Genomic DNA, 13060 nt, shown 5'->3' on the forward strand with positions numbered 1-13060 from the left:
GAAAATGTATAAAACATATAGGTGTAGACATAAATAAAAATTTATTTAGCTAATCATTATATTAGGGTTTTCATACCTAATGTCCATGGTTAAGATATAAAACCCTAATGGCCTAATGCTTGCCTATAAATTTGAACACTCAAAAATCCTAATGGTTACTACTGCCTATATGCACATGCACATACACACTATTTATATATACATGTTTTTTCTTTAAATGCCTTAAAAAAAAGAGAGTCTTTCGCCGTAATTAACTATTTTTGATCTTGTTGAGGCATAATTGTTAAAAGAAAAACAGCGTTTCATTTTCTAGAGAAATTTTTAAATGATCAAATATTTTATTTTTTTCTCAAAAGCACACGCATTTTATCTCTAAAAATACTATTTTTCCCTACAATATTATGTTTTAGATACATAAACCTATACATAGACACATATACTTATACATATATACATGTATTTAAAAATATAAATACAAACATCGATATAATTTAATTAATTTTGATTAAATTTTAATGTGCGGAGATGGGTGATAAGTTGTGGTCACTTTTAAATATATAGATAGATATATCATACACACGTCTAAACACACACACACATACACACAAACATATATATGTATATATATATACATACATATGTATGTATGTATATATAAATGTAAATAAAAACACACACACATACACACATGTATACACACATATACATATATGTTTTCTATTTAATTTATATTTTATTAAAAGATACTTTTTATTCTCTTTCTCTCTCTTTTCACCCTCCCTCATTACATCTCTCTCTCTCTCTCTCTCTCCAGGTCTGCCCCATCTCACTCTCTCTCTCAAGCACATTCTACACATAGATGCAGATGTACGCACATGCATGCATATACTCTCTCTCTCTCTCTCTCTCTCTCACACACACACACACACACACACACACATGTACACACCGCACATACACTAATCTAAACGCACACTCTCTCCTCCCACACAAACTATCTTCTACGTAAAAATTATCTGTCGTCTCTCTCTCTCTCTCTCTCTCTCTCACACACACACACACACACACACACACACGTACACACCACACATACACTAATGAAAACACACACTATCTCCTCCCACACAAACTATCTCCTACATAGAAATTCTCAGTCTCTCTCTCTCTCTCTCTCTCTCTCTCTCTCATGCACACACACACATACACACACTCTCTCTCTTCACGCACACTCTCTCACATAGAAACTCTCATGCACACACACACACTCTCTCTCTCTTCACGCGCACACACACACACTCTCTCTCTCTCTTCACGCACACTCTCTCACATAGAAACTCTCTCTCTCTCTCTCTCTCTCACACACACACACACACACACACACTTAAATAGATTTACAAATATATATAATTTTAATTAATTAAATTTTAATGGTAGGGATGAGTGGTGAGGTGTGCTCACTCTCAAATAAATGCATCTTTCATGTAATCTCTCTCTCTCTCTCTCTCACACACACACACACATGTACACTATTTATATATACATGCTTACATACCTATAGATACACATACATACATAATATATATAAGTGTGTGTATCTATAGGTATGTAAGCATGTATACAAAGATTTCATTGAAAGATGTGAGATGAGATCTTCTTAGATTCAAATTCAAAATTGCTTTGGAAGATGTGAGATTTGGCTCCTCCTCACGCTTGAAGGAGGAGTGGCCATTTTGAAATAGGCCCCCCTCCTTTGCCCACGTGGAGGGAGGGCCACTCTCCCTTAATCCTGTATAGATGTTGGGTAAGTCTAGGTAAAACACTTCTCACTCTCCTTTTACAAATTATCTTGGCTTTCCACTTAGTGGTAGAGTCCTCCCCACAGAGAGTACAGCTATTACAGTTGGGTTTTGCTTATAGGTACATCGCCTAGATAGTTCAATTACGACAACACCCATAAATACTTCTCACTCTCCTTTTACAACTTACGTTGGCTTTCCACTAAGTGGGTAGAGCCCTCCCTACATAGGGTACACCTAGTACAGTTGAGTTTTGCTTATAGGTACATCGCTAGATAGTTCAATTGCCACATAACCCATAAACTCAAAGAAAATCTTGCTAAAATTAAACGCAAATCTACTTCCACTTACAACCAAGCCTTTTGCAAGTTTACATTGTGCATTCAACCCCCTTCTCTCATGTCCTTTTGCCACAAGCACTTAGGCCCATAGACCTAGATAGTCCTTCCAACCTTGTGGTCCATTTCACAGTAGCAATGAAACGCGTTTCGTTGTTCCTGTGGCATACGAAACGTTTTGAAACGTTTCGTTGTTTTTGAAACGAGTTTTTTTTTGGACAATTTTTTTTTCCCAAAACTGCAATATCCACGTTAAAAAAACGTTTGGCTGTCGTTTTTGTGCGTTTCTGTGCGAGCAGCCTGCAGGTTCTTCGAAGTCACGCGTCCAGCCACGCAGTGCGCACTCTAGCGTGAGTGACCACTGACTTGCCTCTCTCTCTCTCTACACCTCTCTCTCTCTCTCTCTCTACACACACACACACACAGCCGTGCTGCATTGCTGTCGTGTGTGTGTGTGTGTAGAGAGAGAGAGAGAGAGAGAGAGAGAGAGAGAGAGAGAGAGGTGTAAAGAGAGAGAGAGGTGTGTAAAGAGGACGTGTGACGTGTGTGTGTACACACACACAGAGAGAGAGAGAGAGAGAGAGAGAGAGAGAGAGAGATGTGTATGTGTACAGTGTGACATGTGTGCACTGTGTAGAGTCTAGACTCTAGAGAAATGAAATGAAATGATATATTAATGTCTTCAGGAGGCCAATTTCCAAAATGACCTATGAGACCAAAAAGAGAGAGAGAGAGACACACTATAGAATTATGATTAAATTTATAAGGCTGAAAATTAACCTGAACTTTGAACTTTGAAGGCTGAAATTTTCTTGAACTTTTTACAGAATCGAGATGGGTCGCAATCGTGATGCTGTATGGGCCCATGTCACCTCACTTGGAAGATACGGTGGGTTTGGGGCCGAAAAGTGGAAGTGCAATTTCTGCTTATTAGTGACCGGCGGGAGTGTAACCCGCATCAAAGCCCATTTGTCTAGCTTGAAGGGTGAGGGCATTTGTGCTTGTCCCAGGGTACCAAAGGCTGTGTATGACAGTCTACAAGAATGGAAGAAAATCCAAGAAGGGGTTGTAGACTCTAACACAGGTACAGGTGTCGAGGAAGAAGAGAGCTCCGAGGTAGTGGCAAAGAGGGGGAAAACTCATGTGGTTGAAAGCCAAGATTCCTTTGCAGGTGGCGTGTATGCAGGTACGAGCTCTATGCCGGTAGCGGCTCGTTCTAAATTGCCGATTGTGGGGTCTCTCAAGAGAGGCAATATCAAAGCAGGTTTTCAAAAGCAGGCTGTGAAAGAGGCAACTCGAGAGCTCACTAAGCTCTTCATACAATGTGCCTTGTCTTTCAACATACTACGCACAAATCGTTGGAAATGTGCCATGCGTGCCGTCAGTCAGATTGGATACGAGTGGGAGGGACCCAACTATGAGACTATGCGCACTAAAGAGCTACGTAGAGAGCGTGCACAGGTGCATCACGAAATTCAGCCCCATTAAGGAAGACTTGGGAAAAGTATGGTTGCTCATTGCTTTGTGACGAGTGGTCAGATGTACGCAAGAGAAGTGTGTACAACATCTTGGTGTCCTCTTGCAAGGGCACAATGTTTTTGCGTGCCATTGATGCATCCCAGCCAGGCACAGTGGTTACAGGAGAGTTCATTTGGTGCCATTTGCGTGAGGCTGTTTTGGAAGTTGGGCCGGAAAATATTGTGCAGGTTGTGACTGACAATGGTTCAAATTGTGTCAGTATGGGCCGCATGCTTGAGGATGAATTTCCACGCATTGTTTGGACACCATGTGCCAGTCATAGTTTGGATCTTATGATGGAGGATATGGGCAAGCTAGGTTGGTTGTAGGAAGTATTAAATACAGCTCGCTTCATTGTCAAATTTGTCACAAAGCGGCCCAAGATCCTTTCTATCTACAGGGCACAGGGTGAGTTGGAGCTGTGTAAACCCGCCACCACTAGGTTTGCATATATGTTCATAGTGCTTGATAGAGTAGTAAGAGTACGAAAGGGACTCTTACGACTAGTGGTGTCCAAGGAATGGTATGACTGGGAAGCTGAAAATAAGTGTTCAAAGTCAGATAAGTTTGTTAGCACTATCATGGGTGCTGAGTGGTGGGCAACAGCAGAGAGATTGGTGAGGATTTTACAACCTTTCTACAGCGTATTACGAATCACCGACATGGAGGGTTGCACCATGGGCCTCTTATATGGGTACATGGACAAGCTCGGGGAGTGCCTTATAAAGGCAACTGGTATTTCTGACATCCAGTAAGTATTATATTTTACTTCTCTTTAAATTTCAGCTCTAAACTTTATTTAATATAAACTCTAAATCGTGATTCGTGATTCGTAATGTTCAAAAAACTAGGAAGGCCAGCCTCCGTGCTATTTGGCAAGATCGTTGGGATTGGTTTCATAGACCAATCCATGCAGTGGCCCACATTCTCCATCCTTTGTGGAGACACGAAGATCAGGCATGTTGCGAGGAGTTGGAGGATGGTTGGACCGAGTATGTCACAACATGGGTGGGTGGAGATGTGGATCAGTTGGCTACCTTGGAGCAGCAGCGGCTTGCCTTCCGCAACAAGACAGGAAAGCATTTTGGGTCACTGACTGCTGAGTTGCATTCAGAGATGTTACAGCCTGTATCTTGGTGGGAGAAATATGGTATAAGTGCCCCACAGTTGGTGAGTATTCATTAAAGTTTTATGCTCATGTCACATGATATATCATGATTCATGCATGTGCTTTCACCTGTGTCATGGATAATGAATCATGTCTCATGTGTGATTTTTCGGGTTTGAATTTTGGCAGAGGAGGCTTGCTATGAGAGTGCTTTCACAGGACTGCAGCTCAGGTCCTTGTGAGAGAAATTGGAGTACATGGGCCCTTTTCCACACAAAGAAAAGGAACAAATTTATCACTCCACAATTAGAGCGGTTGGTTTATTGTCATTGCAACCTCCGTCTACTTGAGCAGAGAGGTACTTCTATAGAGCCGATTCAGGTGAATGTCGACAAAATCGACATTGAGAAAGTGAAAGACATCCCAGAGATCCCACCTGATGAGCAGGACATTTACACCATGTTATATGAGGAGGCGATGCAGGGAACCAGGCAAACACGTAGCCACTCTCGAGCCAGGGTGGGCAGGGATACACATGGTGCTAGCACTAGCAGGAGTTTTGTACGTGGCACAGATGATGGTGGTAGCATGAGTGTTGCATGTGAGACAGCGACAGCAGAGGTTGTAGATGACTCTTCTGATTGGACCACAGCTTCTGAGGCATCTGATGTTGCAGATGAGGATGAGGATCTTGAGTTGGATGATGCAGAGGAGGATGAGTAGGCTCTCAGAGTCTAGTATCTACTTAGTACCTAGTCATGACTCATTCTCATTTTCATTTATGATTTATTGACATGTATGATGTATTATGTCATGTTTGACATTGGAGGCTACTAGCTAGAGCCTTGGATAGTGTTGTTATTTTTAGATTTTTTTGAGTTTCTTTCATGTATGGTGTTAGTGGCAGTCACATGTCACATGTGACATACTCTCATTTGCTTCAGCCATAGCCCATGTGGCATGTGACATTTATGATGTATCATGTGACATTTCTCATTTTATGGATTGCCACTCTTTGGTCCTGACTCCTTTTGCCATTTGGTTACTTGTAAGTTGTAAATCGTAAATTATTAAGTTGTGCTATGTGACTCATGAGTGTGAAAAGAGTGTTAAGTTTTCACATGTCTCAGACTTCAGTCTTCAAAGTTCTAATTTGCAATTTATTTGAGCCTATGAGATCAAGGTAACATGTGTCCCCCCCCCCCCTCCCCCCGGGTACCCGAGCCGTTTCATACTTCTGGGCTTCACCATGAAACGTTTCGAAACGCGTTTAAAAAACCTTTTTTATGAAACTCCTGGCTACTATGGTCCATTTGGCACCGATCCATGCACTCATGCCTTTTGTCGATTGCCCACAATGGCCTTAAGACCACACCTTATATTTAGGCACTTCAACACAGGATTCCATTCTTGCACGCATCATCTATGCTCCATACCCACACTTTGCATCTTTGCCTTCATCCAATTTTCTTGTCTTTTGCATTGAGTCTCATTCTTGCTTATCTAGCCATCCATGACTCACAATTATGACATCTACACACTCACAAGGGCTACTAGCCTCCCATTCATGCACGGCACACTAGGAATTCGTGTAGATACCCACCAGAGAATCCTCCATCTTGCCCAATCAACTGCGCATCCCAATCACAGTCCATGGAGTCGTAGGGTGCACCCAAATGTGATCTTTACACAATGAGGTCATTCAATCAACCATGCTCTGCATCTCCCTTCATGGCACAAAACTTGCCTACATCCGTGCTAATCAAGCAAGGTCTAGATGCCCAAAAGGTTAAGGAAACGCTGCGTGCCTAAGGCCAGCATTCTCTGAGAATTCAACATGTCACCCCCAAGCCACGGAAGCTCTATAATGTTTACCTTCTTTCCAAAGACATCGCCATGCTTCATGCAAGCGAACCGAATAGCCACAAAGAGGCTCACGAAGCACCAAATCCATTCGGTCATGTTTGGCAAATCACCCAGAGTGCACGGTTTACCAATGTTCCATCTAGATTCCTAAATTCTTTCATTCTCATGGACAACCCAACTTGACTTGACGTTGCGGCTTCACGACTTGGTGAGATGAGGTGGTTTCCTTTGAATGACAAGCAGGCTAGACCTCTCTTCAGTTGTATCATGCACGTGGGGCTCCAAACTCAACGATGCATAGCAAGTTTGTGTTAGATTGACCACATGTACATAAGGGAGATACTTCAATGCTTGGACAGAAAATTCACTTGTGGGGGCAACACCACGGCTATGATCAGTTCATGAAATCACAAGTGTTTCATGACAAGTTTTATGTGTGTGGCAACCATGTGTATATGTGTTTTTACTTTTGAAGACCCTCATCGTAGACCCTAGTTCATAGGATAATTCAACATTAATTGAAATAGAATGAATAGGGAATAACAAAAATACACTAGATACAACAATAATTTGATTAATTTCTTTAGCAATGTATTCAATGTGGGGACCACAAATGATAGAAGCAAAGCTCCAAATGCAACTTCATATAACCACTAACTAGGGAGCAACAAAAGTACACTAGATACAATAATAATTCGATTAATTTCCTTAGCAATGTATTCAATGTGGGGACCACAACTGATAGAAGCAAAGCTCCAAATGCAACTTCATATAACCAATAGGCTTGGCTCTCTTGTAAACTTATTTATTGAGGGGAATGAGTTGTTATATGCTAGCATCCAATCCAAAAGACATGCGTTAGGACCATGACTTCAAACATCAGGAAGGAAGGTGTCAAAGCTACCTTCCACATCTTATAAGTGCCATAAGAAAGCAAGAACAAAAGGAAACCAAGAGAGGTACCAAAGGTTTCTACACATTATGAGGGTGGACTTGGACTAGTACAACAAATTGAGTTTGTATATACCATTTACAAGATAGAAATGTTAGTGACCAAATGTACTATGCACAATCTCCAAAATAGCAGGTCCAAGGGCAATTGAAACGACCTGAGATACTAAGATTAGTGGATGCAAACCTTGAGGGATTGTATGCAAAAGACAAGGAAATGAATCTTGTCAAAATGAGTAAAGGGTCAAAATAATACATTTAAGAGACCACCAAAAATTATGGAGAGTCTGCACAATGGAAGCAATAGTTGATGGCAAGATAGAGCAACACATATGAGAGAAGCAAGAACACAAGATGTATAGAAAGCTTCTATATTACCTTCTATTTCAGCCACTCCAAAGTTGCCTTAACCTTTAGCTTCAAGTATTGTGTTACTTGTGTTACAAAAAGTGAGGCCTCTTGCCCTTTATATAGGGTTCACGAAGGGCTAGGGTTGAGCCAACCCTAGATCACTTTTCCACCCACATGCACACTTTATTTAGTGTGTGTTCACACCTACATGACCTCTTTCTCTCACCCTTTATCACTTGTACATCATATATTTCAACACCCCCTCTCAATGCAACCATGGGACAATGCCAAATATGGAGCAAGGTGAGCATTGGACATACAAGAATAAAATGACCGTCTCTCAACCATAGGATAGATGACAAGGTAGGTAGCCTTTATAAATTAGCCTTTGCAAGGCCATGATACCAAGTCAAAATTATGGGGAGTATGCACAATGAAAGCAATAGTTGATGGTAAGATAGAGCAACATATATGAGAGAGAGCAAGAACACAAGATGTATAGAAAGCTTCTATATTACCTTCTATTTCAGCCACTCCAAAGTTGGCTTAACTTTCACCTTCAAGTGTTGTGTTACTTGTGTTACAAAAAGTGAGGCCTCCTGCCCTTTAGATGAGAGAGAAAGAAAAGGGATTGAAGGAAAACTTAGCCTTTGCAAGGCTCTGATACCAAGTCAAAATTCAGGGGAGTATGCACAACGGATGGTAATAGTTGATGTGGCAAGATAGAGCAACATATATGAGAGAGAGCAAGAATACAAGATGTATAGAAAGCTTCTATATAATCTTCTATTTCAGCCACTCCAAAGTTGGCTTAACCTTCACCTTCAAGTGTTGTGTTACTTGTGTTACAAAAAGTGAGGCCTCCTATCCTTTAAATAGGGTCCACCAAGGGCTAGGGTTGGGCCAACCCTAGATCCCTTTTCCACCCACATGCCCACTTTATTTGGGGTGTGTTCACACCTACATGACCTCTACATGACCTCTTTCTCTCACCCTTTATCAATTGTACATCATATATTTCAACACTCCCTCTCAATGCCACCATGGGACAATGCCAAACATGGAGCAAAGTGAGTATTCGACATACAAGAATAAAATGACCTCCTCTCAACCATAGGATAGATGATAAGGTAGGTAGCCTTTATAAATTAGGCTTTTACAAAAGTGATGAGTTATAGAGAAATGTGGTTCACTCCCAATTCTAGTAAACATGCTTCACTCCTAAACTAGAAGAGTTGCTTATCTCGAACATTTGAGGAATTCACATAATTTCCCTCAACCTTAGTAACATCTTTGGTACCATCTCTTCCATAGTAGCTTCGCGCAGCACCACCCTTGTTGCTCCTTCTCTTTGATAAAACCGTCTTCTTTGCAAAAGATACATTTCAAGTTGGATTTGGACTTACCATGTTTCATCACAAAGGCTTGAGTTTTTGATGTAGATGTAGATCCACCCTTTACGTTGACCTGTAGCATATATCTTACTTGAACTTTCCAAGTATGGAAACCCTAGCCATCAAACTTCTCAATTGAGGCTCCAATCTCCTTTGACATGATTGATAGGAGTAGGAGAGGTCTTACCACTTGCAAAAAACAAGGGCAATGTTTAATTCTCTTTACAAGGCAGAAAAAAATAATTCAAGTTTGATTTGATGAACAAAGAATACCTCTTGATTTTGATAAACAAGAGCAAGCGAATCTATTGGCTTTGTAATCCCCTTAGAGAAAAAAGTTTAAAAAACCCTCATAGAAAGGTTTAAAGAACCTTCAGAGAAAGATATAAAAACCTTTAGTAGAAATAGTTTTTTTCTTTAAAAAAAAAACTTTTAAAAACTTGGATGAGAAAAAAAACTGCAAGATTTTGAAACATTTGGCTTGTGTTTTTTTTCCTTTAGGTTTGTTGGAAAAAAAATGCTACTATGCGTTAATGTGCTCGTTGATGTTCGTGATGCGTTGCGGTTTGCGGAGGTTGCTTGTTGCTTTGCCACATTGCTGCTTTAAGCAATAGAGAGCACTCGGCACATGACGATAAGTTGCAGGTCGCTGCTGTTGGACGGACTATGACGATCAATAGAGCGATGGACGGCGCTTGCGTTTTTATTTTTTATTTTTTGGATGCGCCTTCGCTTTTGTTTGTTGATGACAGCTGCTGTTGAAGCTCGTGTTGTCATCATGCAAGCACGAGTTGTAGCTAGGCTTTCAACTCACTTGTATAGCCACCATATGAGGCGACAGCCAACGGACGGAGATGGACGGACAAGCTGACGTCGGCCGACGGAAAAACGCAGATAGATGGAAATAGTTGACGGAACAATTTTGCTTACGTTTTCTTCTTCTTTTTCCTCTTGTTGTTGTTGTTGTTGTTGATGATGATGATGAGGATGATGAGGATCGTCTTCTTTTTCTTCAAAGCTTCAAAAATTTGTTGATAATGACAGAATCTTCTCTTTGATGAAGCTCTTTTGTTGCCTTCCTTCTTGATGCCTTTTTGCTTCTCACCTTCTTCTACCACCATCTTTCTTGATGAGGATGTGAATGGCTTATGATAGTGAGAGAGAAAGAAAAGAGATTGAAGGGGAACTTTAGCCTTTGTAAGGCTTTGATACCAAGTCAAAATTATGGGGAGTATGCATAACGAAAGAAATAGTTGATGGCAGGATAGAGCAACATATATGAGAGAGAGCAAGAACACAAGATGTACAGAAAGCTTGTATATTACCTTCTATTTCAACCACTCCAAAGTTGGCTTAACCTTTAGCTTCAAATGTTGTGTTACTTGTGTTACAAAAAGTGAGGCCTTCTGCTCTTTATATAGGGTTCACCAAGGGTTAAGGTTGGGCCAACCCTAGATCCCTTTTCCACCCACATGCCCACTTTATTTGGGGTGTGTTCACACCTTCATGACCTCTTTCTCTCACCCTATATCACTTGTACATCATATATTTCAACAAGCTTGTACTTGACCCAATTCAGCTTATCAAAGTATATATGAGAGATTCTAGAGCAAGCAAGGCTTAAGAACAAAGGAAATTACAATGAATAAAGTATTCAAAACATCAATGAATTTATCTAGAAAGTAACAAAGGCACAATAAATAAAGAACTATTTGTAGTTCAAATCACAACTTAGAGGGAAAAAAGTTAAACAACATTGAAGTCAAAGTCTGAGCAAGCCAAATAAAAGAAAAGCTTCGACGAGTTCTATAGGCAAGAAAGTTTTGTAAGGACTCCAATCATAATTATATCAACACTAAATTTAGTTAAGCATGAAATAATGTAGTTATAACTAGAGCCATAAATAATATAATTACACCTACAGCTAAAGTTAAGCATGAAATAATATAGTTACAGTTAGAGCCGTTTGACGCCAGAATAAATTCCATAAAATAGACCAGGAGGAGCATCTTTGATAACATTTTCTCTTTTTGGGAGGCTATGGAGTGGGCCAAAGCGAGTAATCAACCTCTAGCCATTCTGCTTTTGGATTTTGATAAGGCTTATGATAGAGTGGATTGGGACTTCCTTGAGGGTAGTACTCTTAACCGTATGGGTTTTTCTCAGAGATGGATTAGGGGATTTTTCTGCATGTATCATGATGCCCATAATAGTGTGCTCGCTTGCGATGATAGAGGTGAGCAGTTTCAGATTGCTTGCTCAATAGTACGACAAGGATGGCCATTATTATATACCACTATCACAGAGGCCATGAGCATCTTCCTCCGTTCCACTGCTGCCGGTATTTCTAGATTGAGGTTAGCTCTTCATAGTTAGGAGGAGTTGGTTGAATCAAAGTTAGCGATGACACAACCATGTTCTTGGAGGCCTCACACATATGTTTATGTTCCTTTCAGGTGGCACAACCATGTTCTTGGAGGCCTCACACATATGTTTATGTTCCTTTCAGGTGGCACTGGAAGAGTTTTGTTTGGCATCAGGAGCCCTCATTAATTGACACAAATTTGTCGGTTATGGATTAGTGAAATGTCGAGAGTTTCTTGGGGTGCAAAGCTTGGCTTTACTTGGACTAGAAAAGGATGCACTGCTAGATACTTGGGATGCCAGGTTGGGTTTGATATTTCTCCTACACAGCAGTTTGCCCTTGTACTTTTGAGTATTTCTAGATTGAGGTTAGCTCTTCGTAGTCAGGAGGAGCTGGTTGAATCAAAGTTAGCTGATGACACAACCATGTTCTTGGAGGCCTCACACATATGTTTATGTTCCTTTCGGGTGGCACTGGAAGAGTTTTGTTTGGCATCAGGAGTCCTCATTAATTGACACAAATTTGTCGGTTATGGATTAGTGAAATGTCGAGAGTTTCTCGGGTGCAAAGCTTGGTTTTACTTGGATCAGCAGAGGATGCACTCCGAGATACTTGGGATGCCACATTGGGTTTGATATTTCTCCTACACAACAATTTTCCCCTGTACTTTTGAGTATTTCTAGATTGAGGTTAGCTCTTCGTAGTAGTCACAGGAGGAGCTGGTTGAATCAAAGTTAGCTGATGACACAACCATGTTCTTAGAGGCCTCACACATATGTTTATGTTCCTTTCGGGTGGCACTGGAAGAGTTTTGTTTGGCATCAGGAACAAATTTGTCGGTTTTGGATTAGTGAAATGTCGAGAGTTTCTTGGGGTGCAAAGATTGGTTTTACTTGGATCAGTAGAGGATGCACTGCTAGATACTTGGTATGCCAGGTTAGGTTTAATATTTCTCCTACACAGTAGTTTGCCCCTGTACTTTTGAATATTTCTAGATTAAGGTTAGCTCTTCGTAGTCAGGAGGAGATGGTTGAATCAAAGTTAGTTGATGACACAACCATGTACTTGGAGGCCTCACACATATGTTTATGTTCCTTTCAGGTGGCAATGGAAGAGTTTTGTTTGGCATCAGGAGCCCTCATTAATTGACACAAATTTGTCAGTTTTGGATTAGTGAAATGTTGAGAGTTTCTTGGGGTGCAAAGCTTGGTTTTACTTGGATCAGCAAAGGATGCACTGCTAGATACTTGGGATGCCAGGTTGGGTTTGATATTTCTCCTACAGAGCAGTTTGCCCCTGTACTTTTGAGTATTCAGAAGAAGCTTCTTCAATGGAGCTCTAGGAGATTTGATTTAACCTCTCTTCATCTGGAT

The 13060-nt window shown here is 40.7% G+C and overlaps 2 protein-coding genes across 2 annotated transcripts; both read left to right on the forward strand.

Moving 5' to 3' along the window:
* Positions 1–2968: 2968 nt before the first annotated feature.
* Positions 2969–3981, forward strand: LOC147616298 (uncharacterized). Its single transcript, XM_086777025.1, has 2 exons — positions 2969–3595; positions 3721–3981. Exons 1-2 carry the CDS (start codon positions 2969–2971, stop codon positions 3979–3981), a joined length of 888 nt encoding a protein of 295 aa, XP_086633151.1.
* A 787-nt stretch (positions 3982–4768) lies between these two features.
* LOC147616299 (uncharacterized) lies at positions 4769–5684 on the forward strand. Its single transcript, XM_086777026.1, has 2 exons — positions 4769–4822; positions 4950–5684. The coding sequence occupies exons 1-2, from the start codon at positions 4769–4771 to the stop codon at positions 5481–5483; spliced, it is 588 nt and encodes a 195-aa protein (XP_086633152.1). The 3' UTR covers positions 5484–5684.
* The last annotated feature ends 7376 nt before the right edge of the window (positions 5685–13060 follow it).

This window comes from Cibotium barometz, chromosome 38 (genome assembly GCF_041138505.1).
Source record: "Cibotium barometz isolate CiBa-2024 chromosome 38, ASM4113850v1, whole genome shotgun sequence".
NCBI lineage: Eukaryota > Viridiplantae > Streptophyta > Polypodiopsida > Cyatheales > Cibotiaceae > Cibotium > Cibotium barometz.

Coding starts and splice junctions, on each gene's coding strand:
- LOC147616298 (XM_086777025.1), top strand. CDS start 2,969: ATGGGTCGCAATCGTGATGCTGTATGGGCCCATGTCACCTCACTTGGA. Junction 3,596..3,720: donor TACGTAGAGAGCGTGCACAG/GTGCATCACGAA, acceptor TCCTCTTGCAAG/GGCACAATGTTTTTGCGTGC.
- LOC147616299 (XM_086777026.1), top strand. CDS start 4,769: ATGTTACAGCCTGTATCTTGGTGGGAGAAATATGGTATAAGTGCCCCA. Junction 4,823..4,949: donor GTATAAGTGCCCCACAGTTG/GTGAGTATTCAT, acceptor GAATTTTGGCAG/AGGAGGCTTGCTATGAGAGT.